This window comes from Callospermophilus lateralis, chromosome 13, assembly GCF_048772815.1.
Source record: "Callospermophilus lateralis isolate mCalLat2 chromosome 13, mCalLat2.hap1, whole genome shotgun sequence".
Taxonomy (NCBI): Eukaryota; Metazoa; Chordata; class Mammalia; order Rodentia; family Sciuridae; genus Callospermophilus; species Callospermophilus lateralis.
In genome coordinates, this window is record NC_135317.1 from 52,954,482 (window position 1) to 52,979,943 (window position 25,462).

A 25,462-nucleotide genomic window follows, 5' to 3' on the forward strand; every position below is an offset into this window, starting at 1 on the left:
TTCAGAAGAGAGTTGCTATTTATAAAAACTTAACAAAAGCCTATATTTTTCTTAGAGAATATAAGAGCATGGAGAGCAGAAAAGGTAAAACCAGGAAGGACCACAGCTTGGCTGTCACTGGTTGGAGCTGATCGCACCATCCATCTCTGGCCCCTTCTGGCCCCTCCAGTGCACACACAGAAGTTCCTTCTGTCAGCACCTGGTGCACGGTTCAGAGGACAAGTTCTTCTTGAAGTGAGCTAGTGAGGACTGCAGATCTGAACCCGAAGTCACTGGGGTCTGCCGACGTTAAGGAACCAAATGTCTCTTGGGAGGCGTAGGTCATGTACACGAAACCATCCTCATCCTTGTAGTCCCTGTAGATCTCTGCCATGGTCACATTCATGCTGACCAGGCTCTTGTTCACCAGCAGGTAAAAGGCTTCAGTGGCCCTTAGGACCATTCGGCTCCTGGGATGGGGATGAGGGTAATATGAGGGTTGTTCTGAGAAGCAGCCGAAGAATCTGTAACTGGTGTTCATTTGTTGTTTTTTTTTTTTTTTTGTAATTGTAGATGGACAGAATTTTTTTATTTTATCTGTTTATTTTTATGTGGTGCTAAGGATTAAACCCAGTGACTCACACATACTAGGCAAGAGCTCTGACCCTGAGCTACAGCCCCAGCCCTCACTTGATGTTTTGACGATATCCCTTGTGGCTTTGAAACTTAGATTTTTCTTTCTTTTTCCCAATCTTCTTTCCCCTAAACTTCTCCCTGATCTCTCCTCCCTAATTTCATTTTCTCTGAATTACTACTATAAAAGCTCCCTATTCCTACAGATGGGTAGGACACAGCCTTTGGGACAGGAGTCCCCTGTGTTTCTCCTTTGCTAGCAAAGCAATAAAACTTTTTCATTTTTTCTCAAAATTGTGTCCTCATTAATAGATTGGCGTTGGGGACGAGAACTGAGCTTTCCGCAACAAATCTACAGGGTCACGATGCTCAAGATGACTGACCAGCTCCCTACCCTTTCCCAGGAGATGTAGGAATCACACAGACTCCCAATTAGGCCAAAAGTATCAGATAATCTCATTATTAATGAGGAGACTTGCCAATAAAAAAATTCTAAGCAAATAAGCCCCGACATTAAAAGTATCTTCCCCAAGGTACAAAGGCAATGCATGATCTCTCCAGCATCTGTCTCATTGTTGGACAGCCTGGGAATGGCCACTGGGGGGGATCTTCTGCCTCCAAGTGCATCCTTCCTCCACCCTGCTGTTACTGCCCTGACATCAAGGAGATGGGGGGGCAGCAAAGTTGACATGCTTTAAACGTCAAAGGCCATGAAGTTTCAATTCATCTGGAATGGACAACAGCATGAAAACACAGAAACCCAGGGGAAGGGTCAGTCTCACCTTAAGCACACACTTGTGTTCACTTTAATTGGTGACAGTGGCACTCACAACCTCAGAGCTTCAAACTTTCAGGGGGGCTAAGTCCACAGAGCAGTGATGGATGGGAGTGACTGGAACCTGATGCATTTTACAGCCATATAATCCCTCCAAGATAACCCCAAAGGTTCCAGCCCTGACAATGTCCAGCTGTCTTTGGGTAAAAAAATAATTGTTCTAGAATGGGGGCAGGGAAATCTGGGGCTGGGAGTGTTGCCACCAGCTGGGAAGGAAGCATTCTTGTTCTCAGAGCTTCCATAGCCATCTTCTGCAGGTTTGCTTTTGCTGAGAGTAGAGGTGTGTGGGGGGGGAGGCTATGAACAGGGGATCTTTATCTATCCTGTTGTTGGCTGCATCCCAGAACCCAGAAAGCACCCCAGAACACAGTGAGCACTCAAATCATTGAGGAGAATTAAATTTGGGATGGGGATGTAAGTTGAGAGTGATGGTGACACAGGAGGGAATAGTCTCAAAACTCGAAGGCCTTTTTGGGGGGATGGAGTGGGGGGTTAAGTACTGACAGAATGTGTTGGGATCCAGAATTTTTTTTTTTTTTTTTTTCCTGCTGGGGATGGAACTCATGGCCCAAAGCATGCACTCCACCACTGAGTTACATTCCCAGCCCTGATGCGGGGATATAATCCCTGACTTTCATTCTACCTCCAGTCACCTGCATTCACACCAGACTAACCTTAACAAAGAAATGTCCCTGAGAGGAGAAAATGGGAATGCTCTTATATAACGGAGTTAAAAAACAAACAAACAAACAAACTAAAACCAAACATTCAAGAGTGTACTTCCAAACAGACTTTTCAACCCTATGAAGAATTCCCTACCCCCAGAGATTTAGGAGGCTGAGTTGGGGGAAAGCACGTTGGGGGCCAGCCTCAGCAATTTAGTGAGATTCTGTCTAAAAAAAAAAAAAAAAAAAAAAAAGCTGAGTGCAGTGGCCCTTGCCTGTAATCCCAGAGAGTCAGGAGACTGAGGCAGCAGGATCCCAAGTTCAAATCCAGCCTCAGCAACTTGGGAGGCCCTAAGCAACTTAGTGAAACTCTGCCTCTAAATAAAATATAAAAAGGGTTAAGGATGTGGCTCACTGGTTAAGTGCTTCTTGGGTTCAGTCCCAGGTACCTAAAAAAATAAAAATAAAAATAGCTAGGCAGATGGTGCCACCTGTAATCGCAGCAATTGGGGAACCTCAGGCAGGAGGATTGCAAATTCAAATCCAGCTTCAGCAATTTAGGGAGGTCCTAAGCAACTTAGCAAGACTCTGTCACAAAATAAAAAATAAAAAGCGTTGGAGATGTGACGCCCCTCCGTTTCAGTGGTACCAATAAATAAATAGATAAATAGATAGATATTAAAAAATAAAAAAGAAAAGGACTAGGGATGTAGCTCTGTGGAAAAGCACCCCTGGGTTCAAACTCAAATACCAAGAAAAAGATTTCCCCACTGTCTCTATTTTCTCCACATTTTCATTTTAACCCTCTTATACTTTTTTTTTTGTGTGTGTGTGTATGGGGGGGTACTGGGGATTGAACTCCGGCACTCAACCACTGAGCCACATCCCCAGCCCTATTTTGTATTTTATTTAGAGACAGGGTCTCACTGAGTTGCTAATTGTTTCGCCAGTGCTGAGGCTGGTTTTGAACTTGCGATCCTCCTGTCTGGGCCTCCAGAGCCACTGGGATTACAGGTGTGCTCTACCGCGACCAGCTCTCTCTTGTACTTTAAAACTAGCTGCATTTTCTTGGCTGTGCCTTTACCTTAAACTGAAGGGAGGAGAGGGTCTTGGGCTCCAACTTCATTTTCTGAGCAGTGCAAAAAGGCCTTCCCCTCGGAAAAGGTCCGGCTCCTCCAGGCGCACAAACACTTGGAGGAGGAATTGCTCCAGGGGACAGACAGACTAGGTTTCAGATGGTATCTTTCTGGAGTAGCTTCGGAGCCAAGACTACTTTAGGAAATTCTTAGAAATCTTGGCAGATTTTTAGAACTGTTGTCTGGGGGGTTTTCCCCACCTGTTTAAAATAGAGTACTTCTAAGAGTATCTTTTCAGGACACTACAAAATATAAAGATGAGTCACAAAAACCAATCTATCTTCTCCTGTAGGCCTCCCCCCCCAAAAAATCAAACAACCAAAGAACAAAGAAAAGGCCCAGGTATGCACAGCACGCATTTGCGCGCGCGCGCACACACACACACACACACACACACACACACACACACAAGCACCTGCGTGCACTGTCACTTACCGGATGAGGCTGAGGAACTGGGTCATGGTCAGCTCCTGCGGGACCAGGAACTTGGTTTTGTCCAGCAGGGGCAAGAACTGCTCTCTGGGGTAGCGCTCCACTATCACCTGTCAAGAGTTTCAGCCCTTCAGAATGAAATTCAGAGCTCAGTGCTAGGAACTTGGAACAGAGGAAGGAGGCCTTCCAGTGGGTCTTGATTTAATCAGAGGACAGGATCCCAGGCCCCACTAAGGAAGTACAATGGAGTCTTACCGGGATCTTGTTTGGGAACTTTGCCCGGATTCCAGCAACTTCCTGTTGTCTGGTTGCTGCGAACAGTTCAAGTACAAAAGAATAAGTAGACAGTAAGAGCAGGCTGCATCTTTTGCTCTGCTTTTTCTCTGGTAACCCAGCGAGCTCCCCCAAGAACTTTACCTAAGTTCTTCCTCTGCTTGAAAGGTTTGAGGTTTGGGATTTTCTGTGGAGGCGGCATTTTTACCCAACAGCTGTGTTTGTGTCTGTCTTTAAAAAGAAAAAAAAAAAAAATCCCACAACCAGGACCTAACTCGCTCCTCCAGCTGCTTCCAAATTGCCTGCAGGATCCTAAAAGAGGCCCTTATGTAGGGCTGAGTGACATCAGGCTCTCCTCACCCTCCCTTCTCCCCACTCCCCCTCCCTGGGCAGCAGGAGGTCAGTTCTGAGGATGGAAATGGAATAGCCACCTGCTCACTGGTCAGAGAAAGTCACTGTGTTCATGACCAGTTCAAGATGTTTCTTTGCTAAAGAAATTAGGATCCATAATAAAACCATTGGCTATAAACTCCAACAGCCTAGTTCTGGGCTGAGGACTTTGGAGAGGTGAAATTGCCTTATGCTGAGGACATTTTTGTGCTTCAGACCATTTGGCCAGAATGCACTTTAGGTGGGACCCAATCCAGATGTTCCAATTCCCAGTGGCGGACCCAGACTGCAAGACCAGGCAAAGCTAGTTTCAGGTCTGAACCTCCCACCTATTCACCTTAAATTCAGATCTTCAGATAAATGATTATCAAGTTTGATAAATGATTATCAATGTTTATCAAGTGTTGTTTTCAGTTATTTCACTAATACATAACTCAGAATTGTAAAGGATGCTAGCATAGTGCCTAGTACCAAACTAATCTTCAATTTTTGATTCTCCCTCCTGCTTCCCTTTCACTTTTCTTTTGAGGGGATCAGGTGTCCAAGGTGCTATCTGATCTGGTTAGTGCTTCTGGGGTTGGGGGCTTAGGGGGAGGGAGCTGGGAGGTGATTCCAGTTGCGTACTGCTAATGCTACATGGATTTGGAGGTAAAGAATAGGAATGGTCCTGGGGAAAATGACTGGAGCAAGTGCCCACTCTTGATTGGAGTCCTATCTATAGATATTTTATTTTGGTACTAAAGATTGAACCAGGGGCACTTTATCACTGAACTGGATCCCCAACCCTTTTAATTTTTCTTTATTTTGAGACAGGGTCTCAAAAAATTGTTTAAGGACTTTCTAAATTGTTGAGGCTGGACTTGAACTTTTGATTCTCCTATCTCAGCCTCCCAAGCTGCTGGGATTAGAGGTGTGCACCATTGTGCCCAGCTATATTTTAATAAACAGAAAACTGACATTGCTCACAATGTAGATCACACATTTGCAGTGGGAAATGTGTTTCTTAGAGCTTGATCTGTCCTGAAGACAAAACATGTGAAAAAAAGATAGTTGATGTTTGTTTTTGTTTGGTTTGGTTTTCCCGGTACTGAGGATTGAACACAGGGGTACTTTACCATTGAACTACATCTCCATTCCTTTTTATTTTTATTTTGAGATAGGGTCTTGCTAAGTTGCTGAGGCTGGCCTCAGATTTGTGATTCTTAGGACTCAGCCTCTGGACTAGTGGGGATCTGCCACAGTCTGGCTGGGCACAAATCAGGAGCCACTCACAGCTTTGTAGATTCAAACAGCAATTCTTTATTCCCGAACTCACACCGGCCGTCTACAAACACGTTCTGGGAAAATCCACGTTCTCTGCCCAAATCCACACCTCCACTGGGCTTCTGTCTCCCAAAAATACTGTCTGAATCCCCTGAGAACTCAAGGGGAACTCAGGCAGCAGGATACGCCCTATTCCCAGCAGGAATAACCTTCCTAAACCGGGAACGCCCTAAACTCGGATCCGCCCTGGTCCTAGAGCAAGGTCACCTTACATGCAATGTCACTGCAAAATGTCCTGTTTCCACGAGTCCTTCCACTAAGCAACATGGGGTATGCTGGCAAGGAAATTGTCATACCTACTTGGCTAATGGCTCCCAGCAGGGATCATAGCAGTGTGCCACCAAACTAGGCAGGTTGAGTTTATTGTGATTCCCACTAATCACATTCTCACTCCACCTGGCCTCACCTGGCCCCACCTGTGTCTTCTCAGACCAAATATTGGTAGGGTGAAATACATTTGGAATTCAGGAACTAGAGAGTGAGCTGGTAAGACAAGAGGTGGCAGAGAGTGGGAGGTTTTGCATAGGCATTAGGGAGGATTTATTCCTTTCCGCCAATGACCGTGCCTAAGCCTCTCCTTTCTTAAAATAACAACTAGTCAACCCTCCCTTGGCTCTACCAGGCATGTGACTGTTGTAAAAAGAGCTTTGGAAACAGACGGGTTCTAACTCTTGCTTACTAGAAAGTTAACCTCTTTGGAATTCATTCAGCAAATGAGTTCATTAGCAAGATGGGTAGGGTTTCACTCATCTCATGAAGTAGTGTGAGGATTAAATGTGGAAATATATGTGATGTGCACATATCTAGGAAATGACACAGCTGAAGCTCAATAAATAGGAGTGCTGTCACGCTACTCATACCCAGGATAGCTAATAGCCAGGCCCTCTCTACTTACACTTCCTGGAGCCTTGAGAAAGCTCCATTGAGCTCACTTAGCCCAGTGCTTCTGGCTCTTGCAGCTCTGTAATCTGGGGTCTGTCCCAACACTAAGGCACTGCTCTTTGAGAGTCAGCAGTGCACACAAATCCCTCTTTTCAGCTCTATTTCATCTCTGATCCTTGACATTTGAAATTATTGTCCATTTCCTCCTCAAAATTTGCATCTTGAACAAAACAGTTTTTCCTTCTTATGAAATGTGAACAGAAATTTTGTGAAGCCTTCCTACATTAATATTTGTAGCATGCAATCTTGGCGTTGGTCGGGGTAGAGCACTTGCCTAGCACGTGCGAGAAATTGGGTTCAGTTCTTGGCTCTGAAAAAAAGGCCAAAACAACCCACCCATCCCCCCCCTCCACTCCCCACCAAAACAAACAGCAGAAAAACCAAAACAAGGTAATGTAGTGCTATGCAAACAGAGCTTTAAGATTAGTACCCAGAAGATGGGGAGTAGATCAGTGACATACCCCAGCCCTTGCTTAACATGTGAGAAGCCCTGAGCGCATGTGCAGGTGCCCGCGACCTCAGGATCACTATGGCTGTTGCTCCAAAACCTTGCTAAGTACAGATTTCAGAGCCTCCAGCGCCCCTTATTGTTAGCATCACACTGGCTCCATCTAGATCTTCTTCTTGCTCTGTAATGCCCTCCTTGGATGATTTTAATCATTCCAGAGGAGTCTCCCAAACTGACTGTTTCTCCGATGTAATTAAAAATAGGCCTGCTCTTGGCCAGAAGGGTGTTTGAGGCTCCAGGAGTGACTAGAATGGATCCATTGTGCTCCCTGTTGCTGTTGTCATTCATCCTTTCTGGCCACAAGCTCTGATGACAGTGAGAAAACAAATTTGGAAAATTATCACAAAATCAAAGTGAAATGTGTGCCTCTGAAATACGAGCACTCTGCAGGTTGGAGGGCCAAGGAACTGGAAATCTTCTTCAACATTTCCATTTCACAGAGGTCAAAGATTCTCAGGCCACCTCAGGATATTGCCTGGTCCTCATAAAAGTTCCCCTGAGCTTTTTTTTTTTTTTTTTTTTTTTTTGGTACCAGGGATTGAACCCAGGGGCACTTAACCACTGGACCACATTCCCAGCCCTTTTTGTTTTTATTTTGAGATGGAGTCTCACTAAGTTGCTTAGGGCCTTGCTAGGTTGAGAGTTGAGGAGTCAGACCATCAAAGGATATAAATAAGTCTAGTTCCCAGTCCCAGATGAGTTACTATTAAGTCACTGGAGCTCACAATCCAATTAATTTGTAAAATAGTTTAATTTTGTTTGGTATAGGGATTGAACCCAAGGGTGCTCTACCACTGAAATACATCCCAGCTATTTATTTATTTAGAGACAAGGTCTTGGTTAATTGCTGAGGGTCTTACTAAGTTTCAAACTTGAAATCCTTCTGCCTCAGCCTCTGGAGTCATTGGGATTACAGGCATCTCCACTTATTAGGCTTGAAATAATTTTAATGCTGGAAATTTTTCTATCCTGCCCCCAAAACAAACAAACAAACAAATAAGCAAAAAACCCACTTACTGAGTCATTGAAATATTTATGTCCCATCAGTGAATTACATGTGACTTACCAAGACTTCTAATGGATTTGTTACTTGTTGTTAATCTGATTAGCTAAACATGTTGTCACTAATATTCTGGATTGATATCATTATTTGGGATTTCCAGATTTTTTTTTTTATTCTATGACAGAGGGTGGGAGAGTTAGCATAGCCTCAGAGAAAGTATATTAATATGTATAATTATCTGTCCCATATAAATGTGTTATGGTTTACATATGAGGTATCCCATCAATCATGTTAATACTCTCCAGCAGAAGCCAGGTGTGTGGGAAACCATGCAATCTTCAGTGACTTGGAAGCCTGTGACAGGAGGGTCCCAAGTTTGAGACTAGCCTCATCAAATTAACAAGACACCGTCTTAAGATAAAAATTAAAGAGGGCTGGGGATATGCTCAGTTGTAGAGTACCCCTGGGTCCAATCCCCAGTACCTAAATAAATAAATAATAATAATAAATCTCCTGCAGATGTCCTTCATCTGGCAGAAGCACTTTCTATGTGGGCTACTGCTTGTTTGAGCTTCTGATAGTCACCTTAGCATCATACCAGAGGCAGCATTTTTTTTTTTTTAATGCGGTGCTGAGAATCGAACCCAGTGCCTCATGCATGCCAGACAAGTGCACTACCGCTGAGCCACAGCTCCAGCCCCTAGAGGTGGCATCTTGCAGGTTCCTTGACAGTAAATCAAATCCATATAAGGGGAAAATGTTCTTCCGCCAATAACATTTCCCTTATCTAACTTCATATTTCATGCCTTCCCAACTTCCTAATTTTATGTTTCATATATCCCTCTCAACCAGCACATTCAGAATCCTGGCCCAGGTGTTCTCTCCTGTCTCTTGGGGGTACATGCTGTTGGCTAGCTCCTGCAGCTCCCTTGGATGAAGAATATACCCTAACTCTCCTACTGGCCATTTGCTAATGACCAAATATAGGTCACAGTTAACTCAGCTGGGCTGTGTTGTAACCTAGACCTAATTGTCAAAATAATGGCCAGGAAGAGAGTTGGAGTATATTCTAAGCAGGGATATATGTTGTCTTCTAAGGCAAACATTACTGTTTGGTTTTCAGGCAAGAGGCGAGTACAAACCTTTACCTGTAAAGAGCAGACTAGATTTTTCAAGGGAACCTCAGGGTTCAGGATTTTCAAGCGCATTGATCCAGTTATGTCCCATCCCAAATCTCAGATTCCAATAATTCTTAACCAGGGTCTTGATGTTGGCAAAACACATGAGGCTTAGATTGATAGTTTGGTCTTCTCTGGAGTTGGAGGATATGGGAGTCTCTGCCAAGGAGGCCCTCTGGATTTCATACTGTGTGATACTTTCATACTTAAAGTGATGAATCACTTTCAGCATTTCATTTATTTTCTGGGAAGCATTGATATCCCCCAGCAAAAGATGTGAAATTCCATAGTCCTTACAATTATTGTTTACTCTTTAGTTCTCAAACCACAGTGCACTCACTTCTAGTATTTACTGTCCAGTTCACCAGTACTCCCACAGCTGAGGAATGACGTGCTTCAGTCCTGAACAGGGGATCCAGGCAGTGAAAGCCTGTTCTCTCCTGTCTCCTGGGGGTACATGCTGTTGGCTAACTCCTGCATCCACCTTCATCATCTTTATTATCATCACTTAAGTTTTATGTGCAAAGTCATCCAGCTGTCATTCATGGAGCATATATACATGTTAGGCTCTGGGTTGATTAGTCCACTTTCTTATTTAATCCTTTTTAGGAAAAAAGACAACTGAAGCTCAGAGAGTTGAAGTAATTTTCTCAGGATCACACAGCTGGTGAGATTTGAGCTCATGACCATATGCCACCAGAACCCATTATGATGTAATGCTTTCCATTCTAGAATTTAAAACTAGCTCAAAATAGAACCTTTGCTGTCATAGGGAAAACACTTCCTGAAACATTCTCCTTAGCTGCTCCAGAGTTAGGACTGAACAAGCACAGAACCTCTATTCTCTCTGCTGAAGGTATTTCCCGGTGCTGATCCTGACTACTTGCTTTATATTCCCCCAAACTCAAAGAGCCCAGCGCCAACCTCTGTTCTCACATTACAACCCTTGGAACTCAAGCTGGAGCGGCTCAGACTGTGGCTGAGCAGTCTGTTTCCAGATCCTTTGCTGCCAGGAGAAGTGAACTGTGACCCTGCTCCACAGCTCCCACCATCCACTGCCAGAAAGCCTTGCTCCTTCCCTTTCCTGACTCAGCCTCTCGGGTGCTAGGGTTTGACCCCCTACCCCATACCACCACCTGGGATGAGATGTGCTGGCATCAGGAGGCATTCCAGGATTTACTAATCCCTTAGACACAGAGTGTAGCAAGAGAAAAAAATAAATAAATCTACTGTGAAGAGTGAGGGAGTCTGGAAAGAGGCATTCCTGGAAGCAGCCAGGAAGGGAAAAAATCAAGCCTGTTTTTCCAAGAGCCAGAGGCATTTCTTGTTTTCAGCATCTGCAGCAAGCTGGGTCTGCCTGACCCTCAGGGAAGCTGGGAGTGGTCCTTTTGTCGACCAAGACCTTGTGAAAGGGAATATCTTTTCTCCTAAAATATTTCCTGTATCTACAGTGTTGCCAGGTACACACTTATGTTTAACATTGAATGTGTCCACGGGCTCAGTAAATATGAATGGATTTGGCTGATTTTCAACCAAAACTTAGGAGAGTAGTGGGAGATACAAAGATGAACTTGTTAGGAGGACCTCCCTACATTGGGAAGGTGAGAGTGCATCCCTTCCTTCTTTCCTCAATTGTGCATCAACTGGGCTGTTTGTTTCCTAGGCTCAGGAGCACTTTTTAGGCCAAGAGAACAGCTGGGAGGGAATGTTCTTCTGGTGGGTGAAGATTATTACAGAATGATTCACATCATGGAATAGGATGAAGTTAAAACCACTCAAGGACTGCCAGTCCAGCTTTAAATTTATATTATTATTACTATTATTATTGTTATTTTGGTACTGGGGATTGAACTCAGGGGTGCTTGACCATTGAGCCACATCCCCAACCCTTTTTACTCTTTATTTTGATACATGGTCTCTCTAAGTCACTTAGTGCCTTGCTAAATTGCTGAGGCTGGCTTTGAACTTGTGATCTTCCTGCATCAGCCTCCTGAGCTGCTGGGATTACAGACGTGAGTCACTGCACCCAGCTGAGAGCTTATCTCTTTAAAATATTAGCTTTTATATATATATATATAACAAAATTACTAAAGCAATTTACTTTGGAGTGATACATTAATTAGAACTTTGAATTACCTTGATACTTGATGGAGCTATTTACTAACAATGACAAGTTACAGTACTGAAGTACATGAATACTAAGCTCCCCTTTGCATATACACACAGCTATAAAATTTGGTCAGGCAGAGGACCTGGACTCTGTCACCCTCTGCTGTTCCACATGTTAGACACATGAAAGTACTGTGAATCAGTTTAAGAGAGTCAATTTTCCAAATTGACCACACACAACAAACCAGCACATTTACTGAATTTCCTGATTGTGGTTATAATAACATTGACATAAAATGTTCAATTTCATTTACTTATGATGAAATTCTAAACATAAAATTTAACATGTAAAAATTGCCCTTGGGCTGGGGTTTGTAACTCAGTGATACAGTGCTTGCCTATCATGAATAAGGCCCTGGGTTCCATCCCCAGCACCTTTAAAAAAAAAAAAGAAAAGAAAAAAAATCCCTGAATATTGCTAAAAATTCTAAGCAGAAATCTACATAAAATAAATCATTTTCACTACATTTCACCCTGAATTTTTGCATTCCATATGATAGTATTAATTCCAGATATCTTATTTCTTTTATTTATTTTTTAAATATGTATTTATTTTAGTTGTAAATGGTTCTTTATTTTATTTATATGTGGTGCCGAGAATTGAACCCAGGGCTTCACACATGCTAGGCAAGCGCTCTACCACTGAGCCACAACCCCAGCTCCTAGATATCTCTTATTTCTTTTGGACTTTAAAAAATGTTATTTTCATTGGGGGTGTAGCTCAATGGTACAACATTGCTTAGCATGTTTTTATTTGTTTATTTCTTTTCAGAACAAAAATATTTTATATTATTTTGTCAATTTCTCAAATGATAGGCTAGTCCTATACTTTAAATTTTTTTCCAACAATACTAAACTTAAAGTTAGATAACTTTAGACAAATAATATGTTCAAACTAAAGTTTGAAAAACACTTTAATCATTTAAATTAGACTTAATTAAATCCATTAAGCTTTAATTCTCATTCAAAGTCATTCTAAGAAAAATTTAAATTAATCAAATTTCAATTTCAAATAAGTTAAAGTTAAATTCAATGAGTTAAAATCATAAGAAAAAAATAAGAATTTTCAAAAACCACTTATAAAGCAGGGAATTTGGCTGGATGGAGTGGCATCTGCCTGTAATACCAGCAACTCCGGAGGCTTGAGGCAGGAGGATAACAAGTTCAAGGTCAACCTCAACATGGCCTTGAGGCCATGTCTCAAATAGAAAGATAGATAGGTAGAAAGATAGGTAGGTAGGTAGATAGATAGATAGATAGATAGATAGATAGATAGATAAGGCTAGGGCTGTAGCTCAGTGGCAAAATGCCCCTTAATATAATACCAGGAATTAATAAATAAATAAAGCACTGAAACTTGGTTTCAAACAAGAAGAATGTGAAATTATCCTGCCCAGTCAGTAATATAAGGATTTTAATGAGTCAGAAAAAAGAATTCGAAGAAGCACGAACAAAAGATTATAATAGTAAATTCAATGAGTTGTAACTCAAATTTGAAAAGTTATATCTATAAACATATGATTATCAGAGGAACTGTATAAAGTTAATGAGTAAAACCTGATGCACACCCAAAACCTGCTTAAATACTGGCAAAGCAGAAAGTATATTAAAGATGAATTAAGAAAAATAACAAACTGAAAATTTCCTATCTGAGCTGCTTAATTTACTAAGTATGTTAAAATTTCCTCAAGAAATTCCTATCATAACCTTTAACCAAAACAGGCAAGAGATAAAGCCATTTTTGGTAAATGAACATACCTAATAAATTGACCCAGATGATCTTCCTGCATACCTTCATTTTTGGATCATGATTGGAAGTGTTTTAGCATTTCCTTTGGACAATAAGCCTCCTGGCTGCTCACTTCATACAGACCGTGTTATGGTTTGTATGTGAGGTGTCCCCCAAAAGCTCATGTGTGAGACAATGCAAAAGTGTTCAGAGAAGAAATAACTGGTTGTGAGAGCCTGAACCCAATCAGTGAATTAATCACCTGATGGGATTCATTGAGTGGTAATTGAAGGCAGGTGGGGTGTGGCTAGAGGTGGTAGGGCATTGGGGTGTGGCTTTGGGGTATATATTTGTATCTGGCTGGTGACCTCTCTTTCTGCTTCCTGACCACGGAGTAAGCTGTTTACCTCCACTACAGTTCTTTGCCATGATGTTCTGTCTCACCTTGAGTCCCAAGGAGTGGAGCCTGCTGATCTGTGGATTGAGACCTCTGAAACCATGGCCCCTCCTCTAAATTTGTTCTGGTTGGGTCTTTTAGTCACAGCAGTAAAAAAGTTGACTAAAACAGACCTTTTATATGAGTGTAGTATTTTATGGCTTAAATTCTTTTCTCCAAACATTATCTCAGTCAACCCACAGAGGTTGTGCTTTTATCCTGTTTCACACTGGGGAATTATCTCAAAGAACACAAATAGTCTCCCAAAGACACCCACTTAAGAATGTTAGAGACACCAAGAGCTGGCATTTTTTCAGCTATAATAAAATGTGTATTTACTAGCTTCTGCCATCTGATACTTAATCACTTTATCTAACCCAGGAATTTCCATGTAGTGGTACTTGAAAACTTCTTGTGGGTCCTTGCTATTCGGCATTTTTGTTTTGTTTTATTTATGTGGTACTGGGGACTAAACCCAGGGGCCCTCTACCACTGAAGCCCGCTCCAGTCCTTTTTTATTTTATTTTTGAGATAAAGTCTCGCTAAGTTGCTGAGGCTGACCTCAAATTTGGATCCTCCTGCTTCCACCTCTTGGGTTGCTGGGATTACAGGCATAATCCCAGTGTCCAAGGGCTTCAGTGCCTTTGGGATTTTTGATAGAATTTTGTACGAGTCAGTCTGTATTGACAGCCACTCTGCACCAATCACAGTGCGAGGTGCTCCTGAGCATCATCCACACCTAAGTCTCAACCATCGCCTCCTTACTGATGGACCCCAATCTATATCTTCAGCTCAGGCCTCTCTCATTGCCATACTCCTGCTAAAGGTGGAGATAGTCACAGCAAACGCGACAGCTCTCTGTCCCCCTTGGGATGTCAAAACGTTTGTCTCTGTGTACCCTATACAGAATCTGCAAGGTCCAAAAGAAACAGAGCAGCACATTTTTTTCATACTTGAATGTCCCTTCAGCCCTGAGACAAGCGATTTACAGACAGTTGTTGCTCCATATTTATTGGCTTCAGGGTATGCTGTTATCTCTAGTTTGTCTAAATCAAGCCAAGGAAGAAATGACATTAGTAACTTTGACCACTAGATGTCGTACCACACTTGGTGGTCAACAGAGAATTCCTGATCTGTTATTCCAAATTTCATTCCAGATTTTAGTATGAAAGAAAGCAAATCTTGGCTTATCATAGTCACTAATCACAACTATATGAAGTATCAACCGGGCTTTTTTTTGGGGGGGGGTATTGGTGTCCACCTTTAATTACTCATTTCCTTGGGAAGAGAGAATGTCTGGAGATAATGTGTACATCATTTGTTGTTGACTTTGGAGTTTATCATATAATATTTCCTCCTTGCCTATTTGCCTTTTTTGGTCTCTCTGTTTATATTAATTTGCATTTCTAAGTACTGTGTGAGATAAACTCTGTAAAGGGAGGTAGAGGGCTAGTCTGAAATTAATAATATTATTAAGCAAAATTTTGATGATGCCATCCTCAGATTTAAACCCTTCCAAGGATTCCCATTGCTTATATTTTTACATTTTAACTAAATATTTAGAGAGTGGATCTTTTTTTTGGGGGGGTACCAGGGATTAAACCTAGGGGTGCTTAACCACTGAGCAATATCCCTAGCTCACTTTTTATTTATTCTTTTGAGACAGGGTCTCTCTAAATTGCTTAAGAACTTGCTGTGTTGATGAGACTGGCTTTGAACTTGCATCCTTCTGCCTCAGACTCCTGAGCAGCTGGTATTACAGGCTTGTGCTGCAGTACCAGGCAGATGGGGTCTTGAACGTGGCTTATGTGGTCCTGTCTTCTTGTATACCTGCTCAGCTCATCACCTCCTCAGATACCACAACTTCTCTAGCTCTTTCAGCATCACCTGACATCTCTGAATGCACTCTACTCTCCACCTCTTTATCCAGGTAATTTGTAGGAGGTCTTTGGACCTCAATTTCAAAGCATGTATTAGTGTCCTATGGCTGCTATGACAAGTTACCCCCACGTTAGTGATATAAAGCAACACATTTGTTCTCTATTTTCTTGTTGCCATGTCCTGAGCTACTTTTATCTGCCATACACTTCCACCATGATGTTCTGCCTCACCATGGGCCCAGAGCTATGTGGTCAGCCATGGCTGACTTAGTATGGACTGAGACATCTGAAACTGTGAACCAAATATACTTTTCCTTCTCTAATTGTTCTTGTCGGGTTTTTTTGGTCACAGTGCAAAAAAATAAAAAAAGACTAAAACAGCCTCCTATGTTATGACTTTCTTATTCTTGAAAGTTTTCATATCAAACATTATCTTCGTGTTTAGTCTCTATCTCAACACCATCTTTGTGTCTTCTACAAAACTCTATTACATACACACTTTCATTTTTTATTTGTTCTAATTAGTTATACATGATATAGAATTCATTTTGACATATTGTACACAAATGGAGCCAATTTCTCATGCCTTTGGCCGTACATGGTGCAGAGTCACTCCAGTAGCATAATCATACGTGTTCATAGGGTAATAATGTCTTCTCATTCTACCATCCTTCTCATTCTCACAGCCCCACCCCTCCACTCACTCCCCTCTACACAAACCAAAGTTGCTTCTTTCTTCCCTATCCCGTTGTCCCACTATGGATTAGCATCCACTTATCAGAGAAAACATTTGGCTTTTGTTTTTTGGGGGATTGGCTTATTTCACTTAGCCTGATATTCTCTAATTCTATCCATTTACCTGCAAATGCCATCATTTCATTCTTCTTTAAGGCTGAATAATATTCCATTGTATACATTTGCCATTTTTTTTGTTTCTACTTTGTTTATTGGAATGGAATTTCCCAAAAAAGCTTAATTATGTTTACAATAACATTCTCAGCAAAAAATTAAACCAATATATATCTGTAGTATGAATTTTAAAAAAACACGTAATTATTTGCTGACATATCTGGAGATTAAAAGTCTAAATGGGTCTCACTGATCTGGGTATGGTGGCTAATGCCTGTAATCCCAGCAACTCTGGAGGCTAAGGCAGGATGATTGCAAGTTGGAGGCCAACCTTAGAAATTTAGCAAGGCCTTGTCTCAAAATAAAAAAATAAAAAGGATGGGGATATAGTTCAGTGCAAAGCACCCGGGGTTCAATCCCCAGTACCAAAATACTACTACTAGTACTAAAAACACCTTAGGGGGAAAAATAAGTGGATCTGATTAGGTAAAATAAAGGTGTCAGCAGGGCAACACTCTTTCTAAAGACTCTAGGGGAGACTCTGCTTTCTTTTCTTTTGTCTTCAAGACCAACAGTCACATCACTCCAATCTGACTTGTACTAATTTCTTATACTTTACATTTGTTCAAATAATGAGACTCTATCCCTGAGCCAGTGTGTTTCACAAGGCTGCAATTCTAATTTTCTTATTATTGTATCTTCACCCTCTAGCACTTTGCTCAAATAAATGCCAAGTATGGGATTGGTCAGTGGGAGATAGATGGTAGTTGTGACAGCTTCTTCTAAAAAAAAAAAAAAAAAAAAATCCAGTTTATCCTTTTGATTCCTCTTCCTCCCCGTTTCTCAGTTTAGTGAAATCCCCCAAATCCTACTTACCATGTTGGGGAGCCTTAGTTTTGCAATTCTCTGGAAAACTTAGTTGCTCTCTCCTTCAGGTCTGACTATCCACACTGGCTCCTCTACTTCTTCTCTGCCGATCCTGGTGCAGTAAATTAAACTTTGGCAGTTTTCATCCACAGTGTGGAAATGTCACATGCAATGGGATTGTACTGAAGACCAAATGAGCTATTAATGGGTAAATTGTATAACACCAGACTAGCCTGTCATGCATTTTAATATGTCAATACTTGTAGTGTCTTTCTCCTGGATAGTGTGCTGCTCTTTTTATTCCCTGGCTTCAGAACACGGATTTGTGAGCCAGGCATGGTGGCGCACACTTGTAACCCCAGCAGTTTGGGAGGCGGAGGCAGGAGGATTGCAGGTTCAAAGCCAACCTCAGCAACTTAGTGAGGCCCTAAGCAACTTAGTGAGACTCTGCCTCAAAAGAAAAAATAAAAAGGGCTGGGATGTGATTAACATCCAATCACAAATCTTTGGCATTGGACCATCTGTCCCCAGTGAAGTGATAGGAGTAGGAACTAATATTTAGCAACCATTGTAAACCTCCCTGTCTGGGTACTTTTATAAACATTAATTCATTTAATCTTCACATGACTACTGGGAGGAAAGTTGGAAAGTTGTGATTTCTATAATAAGCCAAGACTCATAGAAATATTATATGTGCACAAAGGCACACATCTTGATGATGAAAAATATAGTATTAAACCTCAGCCATAAAAGGACAGTTTAATCTCTTGTTACTAACTATTGTGTCTCTCTGAATCTGATCCTATTTTAACAATAGAACAACAGATCCTTTCAAATAAACAAAAAGGATCTGGTAGCCTATATGAGAATATGCATAGATAAGATTGGTAAAATGATTTTTAAAAAAAGATTTTCAAAATTGCCATAAATTGCATTTCTAAAGTAACATTTTTATTCTCCAAAATTTGAGAATATTGTCTCGTCAGTTTCAGAAAGGGAAGACTTCAGCCATTTATTTACATTAGACTAAGTCCTTTACAACATTATAGAATAATACAAAGCTTTTAGAAAGCTTAACTTCTGGCTTATCAGGCCTATCAGGAGACCTCTGAGCTCACCCTTCAGTATTATTAATATGATTCCTCCATGTTTTCTGGCACTTGCTATGTCCTTTAGTGTCCTTGCTGTGTTCTCCTGTGGGTTCCATGTATAAGGTCTTGACTGCATCAGGAAAACGAACCTCATGAGGAGCTAATAACCAGATGTGTTGGCAGCCTAAGATGCCTGTTAATTCAGTGTGGTTTTAAACTTGAAACATGAATCATTTTTAAGATTTTTATTAAAAAGAAACAAAATAGAAAGGAGAGATAAACCCACAAGCCAGGAAAAATTATTGCCACAAATGCTAACAGACTTCACATATAAAGAGCCTGAATATATTTATAAGAGAGCTATTAATACTCCATACAAATTCTAAAGCATATAAAATGTTATTCACAGATGAGGGAATAAAATATTTTATAGACAAGAAAATACACTCAACTTTATTAACAATATAACAGTGAATAGGAAGATTTAATATTTGACAAATGAATAAATATTGCCTTCATCAATCCCATAACTTGGCTAGGTTTTTGGGAACAGAAAGGGGGCATTCAGGGACATGGTGTTTTATTGTATCCCTTTATTTGTATCACCCTTAAAGGGTGATACACCCACTCTCAGAGCCTCCAGGAAGAACTAACCTTCCAACACCTTGATTTTGAACTTCTAACCTCCAGAATTATGAAAGAATTAATTTCCATGGTTAAGGCCTCCCAGTCTGTGGCACTCTGTTACAACAGCCCTAGGACATTAATATACCTACAGTTTATTGGCTTGATTGAACAAGAAAAACGCCATATGATCAGACTTGAAAATGTTAATTTAAAAAATATAAACTGCACACCGATTATATGTCAGGTGTTGAACCTGGTAATGGAGATACAAGAAGTAATAAGACATATTTAATGGGAAGGGAATGGAGTGAGGTATAGAAAGAGATAGCAGAAGTGGTTAGAGGATCCTTGAGCAATTTATGGGTCCTTGGAAGTTGCAGGCAAGGAATAAATGCAATTAAAATTATATTTGGGAGGGATCATTATGGGTGACTAAGGAATTAATCTGTTAATATAAAGTGAAAAATTAGGGGTAGGGGACCAGGTAGGAAGTTGCTGAAGTAATCTGAGTGGCAAATGATGGTGGTATGAATTGGTTAACAGGGAAAAGGTGAAGTGGGGAGTTTGGAGAAATATTGAGGAATTTGAATCAATCGAAGCTGGTGATTAAAAGCTTGGGAGATGGAGAAGAAATGAGGAATGGAGAAAGATTTGAACATTTCTAGCCTCAAGAATTGGGTTGACACAAATCAGTTGTGTTCTTCTACATCAGTGATGAATCACCTGAAAGAGAAATTAGGAAATCCATCCTATTCTCAATAGCCTGGAGAAAAAAAAAACCCAAATATTTGGGAATCAATGTAACAAAAGAGGTAAAAGCCTCTCAATGAACACTACAGAACACTGAAGAAAGAAATTGAAGAAGAATTAGAAAATGGAAAGATCTCCTATGTTTTTGCATATGCAGAATTAATATTGTCAAAAATGGCCATACTACCAAAAGTGCTATACAGATTTAATGCAATTACTATTACATTTCTGATGATGTTCTTCATAAAAATAGAAAAAACGGTCATGAAATTTATTTGGAAAAATCAGAGACCCAGAATAGCCAAAGCAATCCTCAGCAAGAAAAGTGAAGCAGGAGACATCATAATACCAGACCCTAAATTACACTATAGAGCAATAGTAACAAAATTGGCATGGTATTGGCACCAAAACTGACCTGTAGACCAGTGGTACAGAATCAAAGACACAGAGACAAACCCACATGCATACAGTTATCCCATAGCAGATAAAAGAACCATAACATACATTGGCGAAAAGATAGCCTCTTCAAAAAATGATGCTGGGAAAACTGCAAATTCATATGCAGCAAAATGAAATTAAATCCCTATCTATCACCTGGCAAAAACTCAATTTAGATCAAGGACCTAAGCATTAGACCAGAGACCCTGCATCTAATAGAAAAAAAATGGGCCCAAATCTACAACAAGTTGCCTTAGGAATTGAATTTCTCAACAAGACTACTAAAGCACATGAAGTTAAAATCAAAAATCAATAAACGGGATGGTATAAAACCAAAAAGGTTTTTTTCACAGCAAAGGGAACAATCAAGAGCTTGAAGAGAGCCTACAGAATGGGAGAAAATCTTTGTCACATGTCTCTAATAGAGTGTTAATCTCCAGGACATACAAAGAACTCAAAAAACACCAAAAAAAGCAAAACAAACAACAAAAATCCACAAATAACCCAATCAATAAATGGACTAAGGAACTGAACAGACACTTCAAAGAAGAAGAAATATTAATGGTTAACAAATATATCACAAAATATTCAATATCTCTAGCAGAATGAGAGATGCAAATTAAAATTATACTGAAATTTCATCTCACTACAGCCAGAATGGCAATTACCAAGAATACAAGTAACAATAAATGCTGGCAAGGATGTGAGGGAAGAGGTACACTCATACATTGCTGATGGGACTGTAAATTGGTGAAACCACTATGAAAAACAGTATGGAGATTCCTTATAAAAGTTGGAATGGAACCACCATTTGACCCAGTTGTCCCACTGCTTGGTTTATACCCAAAGGACTTAACATCAGCATACTACAGTGATGCAACCACATCAATGTTTATAGCAGCTCAATTCACAATAACTAAGCTATGGAACCAACCTAAGTGCCCTTCAACAGATGAATGGGTAAAAAAACAACAACTGTAGTATATACACACAATGGACTATTACTCAGCCATAAAATAATGACTTTATGACTTTTGCTGGTAAATGGATGAATCTTGAGACTATCATGCTAAGTGAAATAAGCGAATCACAAAAAAACAAAAGTCCAATATTCTCTCTGTTATGTGGGTGTTAACACATAAGAGGAAGGGGAGAGAAGCATAGAAGTACTTTGGATTAGACAAAGGGGAATGAAGGGAAGGAAGGGAGGATGGAAATAGGAAAGACACTAGAATGAATTGGACATAACTTTCCTATGATCATATATGAATACAAGACCAGTGAAACTTCACAACCAGAAGAATGGGAAATGGTGCTCCATGTATGTATGATATGTCAACATACACTCTATTGTTATGTATAACTAAAAATAACAAATAAAAATTTTAAATAAAATTAATTGGGTTGAGATGTGGAGGAAATCTTGGTGAAGAAGTAGCTTGGAAGGGGGGAAAATTCACTTTGGGGAGATGGAAGTTAAAATGGGACATCCAAGGAGAGATGTTCAGTGAGAAGAATATGAAGATTGGAAGGCATCATTGAAGCCAGAGGAGTGTATAAAATTTCCTAGAGAGAACCCATAGGGTGAGTGAGAGCAGGGGAGAAGAGGAGAGAGCAATGAAAGAACCCTGAGAACCATCAGCATCTTAAGCAGAGTCACAGTAAATTTGACTTGAAAAGGAGACTAGGAGAGTGGAGGAATAGGACCAGGGAAAGGGAAGAGGGGAGGACAAGGGGAGGCTCTAGGAGGTAAGCTGATCCAATTATTTTGTGTGTATATGTATAAATAGGTAACAATGAATCCCACCATTATGCATAATCATGATGCACCAATTAAAAATAAAAGAAGACAAAAATAAAGAAAGAGGGGCTGGGGTTGTAGCTCAGTGGTAGAGTGTTTGCCTAGCATGTGTGAGGCACTGGGTTTAATTCTCAGCACCACATATAAATAAATTTTTTAAAAAAGGGCCATCGACAACTAAAAAATATTAAAAGAAAGGAAGAAAGGAACTTGAGATGGAGTAGTACCTGTATTAGGAAGATATCCAAGTGTTTATAGTATGGAGGAGACCAAGGAAAACTAACAGAACAGGGTTTCAAATAAGAAGGGAGTGGATTTTGTCAAATACCATCAATAATATAAGGAACATAAATCATTAGAAAGGGAGATGTGTGGTGATGCTGTGGGTACCAGTAGTTTCAGTGGAATGGCCAAGATGGGAAATCCATGTCACAAAGGGCTGAGAAACTAGTGAATAGTGAGGAAGTGTGCTTTTAAGCCTTGGATGGAAAGGGAAGAAAAGTACTAGAGCAATGGATGGTGTTTAAGTCAGCTTTTTCACTCCTGTGACCAAAAGACCTGAGAAAAACAATTAGAGGAGGAAAAGGTTATCTGGGGATCAGAGTTTCTGAGGTCTTTGTCCAGAGACATCTGGTTCCATTGCTCTGGGCCTGAGATGAGGCAGAACTTCATGGTGGAAGTGTGGAGTGGAGGATAGCAGTCAGCACATGGCACCAGGAAACAGAGAGACTAAGTGTGGCTCGTCAAGGATAAAATAGAAACTCCAAAGTCACGGGCCCGACCACCCACTTCCCTAGCCACACTCTACCTGCCTACAGTTACCTTGTAGTTAATCCCTACCAGGAGGGATTAACCTACCATTAGGTTAAGGGTCTTGTGACCCAGTCATTTCATCTTTAAGCTTTCTTGCCTTGTATCACACTTGAGCTTTTGGGGGGACACCTCATATCTAAACCATAACAGGTGGAGAGAAGACGAGAGTTAAACAGTGGGATAAACCCATGTTGAAGGACAAACCAATGGAGAGGGAGAGAATGAAGACAGATGAGAGAGAAGGAAAATATTTAGGGCATCCAAGGAGAATAGACAGAGCCTAAAGCTCTGCACTGGTGGGGGATCAGCCTCAGTTAGAATGAGATCAAGAGGTGGAACCAAAGTTTAGGAAACTAGAAAGGGTTTGAAATGGTCCCTGTGGAAAAGCACAACCTGACTACCAAGGCGATGCAGCACTGCTCCTAACCCAACATCGTGAAGGATGGAGCCATTTTGCACTAAATCTCATTTTGAGTTCATCACTAATTTTTTCTGACTGTACATTACCTGTTGTTCACAGTCAAAAAGTACTTGAGGTAATCAACTTATAATAGGGAAAGACTGATTCTGGCTCACAGTTTGGGTGGTTTCAATCCGTGACCAATTGGCCCTTATGTTTTGGCCTGTAGCACATCATGGTGGGGAGCATGTGGTGGGACATATCATTCACTTAGTGGCTAGAATGTGAAAGAAAAAGGACTGGGTCCCAATATCCCCTCCAAAAGCACTTCCCCAAAGACCAGATACCCTCCCACTAGTCTCTACCTGTTAGTGGTCCCACCACCTTCCAACAGCGCCAAGCTGTGGACTAAGCCTTTAACACATGGGTTTTTGAGAGACATCCTAGATCCAAACTCCAGTGAGCTGGCTGTAACACACACCATACACCAGGTGGTTTAAAAACAGACATTAATTTCTTACAGTTTTTGAAGACCGGGCACCATCCTGGTCAGGTTCTTAGGTCCTCTGCCTAGTTATGGCTCATTGAAATACCTTTGTGCATGTGTTCACACACACACATACACACACGTGCACACACATGCACCATAGTGGAGGCTCTAATTTCCTCCTCTTTTTATAAGGACACCAATTTCATCATGGGTGTTCCAACCTCAACAACCTCATCCAACCCTAATTAACTCCCAGAAGCCCCAGCTCCCAAGGACGGGTCAGGTTTCCTCTAACAAATTTGGGGAGGACAGGAACTTGCACTCTGATGTTTTCTGTACTTCGTTCAGTGCACTTCAAAGTCTTACTGAGGGAGCTGTGACTTGCTGTGCTAAGGAGCATGTGATTGCTCAGGGATCAGCTGGGGTCACTTTATCTTGCCCAACGGATGCAACCCCTTTCAAAGTTTGCTCACGCAAGATGCCCAGATATTACCAAGGTCGTTATTGGCTTTATCCTCTTACTTACACTGAATTAGATGGTCTCAGCACATTCATTTATGAGGGAAGATGATTTACCGAAAACTCAAGGCAGCAGAGAGATTTATATTACAACACAAGCAACTGAAAACGCAGTTAACCTTTTCTTTTCACATATATTTCAGCTGTTTCTGAAATGGTGGTGCTTGTCAATTTCTCTGTGGTTCGGCCCACTTCTCTCAGATATGGCAAATTTCGGCTCTTATCTCAAGCACGGGTCTAGTGCTCTCTTCTGTTGTCTTGACTCTTGCTTCCCTAGTTATCAAATTCTCACCATCTATCTATCTCCACGCAGCTGATTAAAGTATCTTCTGAAACGAAAGTGATTCCCTCTGACATTCACTGGAAGAAATTCTGACTCCAACTGCTAAGATAATGTATTTTCATTCCAATGTATAATTCTGAAAAAGACTAAATACCCTCAATTCTTCTGATGATGATTCAGCATTAATCAATGTTCTAGCCACATCTGCCTGAAGCACTTTCAGGAGTAGAAATCATATCCACCATCTGTATGGAGAGTATGACTTTACTACCCTCCTGACCCTGCGTGAAAATGAATGCCTTCATTCAGTTTAAAGAAAAATAACATTTATATAGTGTTTTCAAGTGCATTAGATTTGGTCCTCTGTATCCACAGGTTTTGCATCCATGGAGTCAACCAACTGTGAATCAAAACTGCTTGGAGAAAAAATTACATCTGTATTAAACATGTACAGACTTTTTCTCCCTTGTCATTGTTCCCCAAACAATACATCGTAATGACTATTTACATAGAATTTACATTGGGTTGGGTAATAAGTAATCTAGAAATGAAAGTATTATTAAAGTATATGGGAGAATGTGCATGGGTTACATGCAAACACATGGCATTTTACATAAAGGACTTGAGCATCTGTAGAGTTTGGTATCTGAAGAAGGTCCTGGAGCCAACCCCCTACGAGATACAAAGGGACAACTGTATCTCATTTGATTTTCACAAGAACTGGACACCCACATAATGGAGGCAGTATTCCCTCTCTACAAATGAAGTAAGCAGGACTCAAAAGGACTTATTCATAAGCACCCAGTTGGTAGAGTGGCACAGTCGGCTGCAAAGGTGAATCTCATGCTCCACAGGCCCTGCTCTCTCCACCGTAACAGAATGCCTGTTTAGTTTGAGAACATCTATTTCATAATCCCAAGCCCTTTTCAATGCTCCTGCTTTAATTTGATGATTTCATGGGATTCTGTTATGACCACACTGTGAGGCTTGACATGATTTTTACCTACAGTGGAGTAATGCTTG

At 40.9% G+C, this 25,462-nt stretch overlaps 1 protein-coding gene across 1 annotated transcript; it reads right to left on the reverse strand.

Annotated features, from left to right (window-relative positions):
- Positions 1 to 211: 211 nt before the first annotated feature.
- Positions 212 to 4,156, reverse strand: Map1lc3c (microtubule associated protein 1 light chain 3 gamma). Its single transcript, XM_076872900.1, has 4 exons — positions 4,098 to 4,156; positions 3,936 to 3,991; positions 3,684 to 3,790; positions 212 to 449 (listed from the first exon to the last, which is right to left on the reverse strand). The coding sequence occupies exons 1-4, from the start codon at positions 4,153 to 4,155 to the stop codon at positions 212 to 214; spliced, it is 459 nt and encodes a 152-aa protein (XP_076729015.1). The 5' UTR covers position 4,156.
- Between the last annotated feature and the right edge of the window lie 21,306 nt (positions 4,157 to 25,462).

Coding starts and splice junctions, on each gene's coding strand:
- Map1lc3c (XM_076872900.1), bottom strand. CDS start 4,155: ATGCCGCCTCCACAGAAAATCCCAAACCTCAAACCTTTCAAGCAGAGG. Junction 3,992..4,097: donor CAAGCAGAGGAAGAACTTAG/GTAAAGTTCTTG, acceptor AACTGTTCGCAG/CAACCAGACAACAGGAAGTT. Junction 450..3,683: donor CAGTTCCTCAGCCTCATCCG/GTAAGTGACAGT, acceptor TCCCCATCCCAG/GAGCCGAATGGTCCTAAGGG.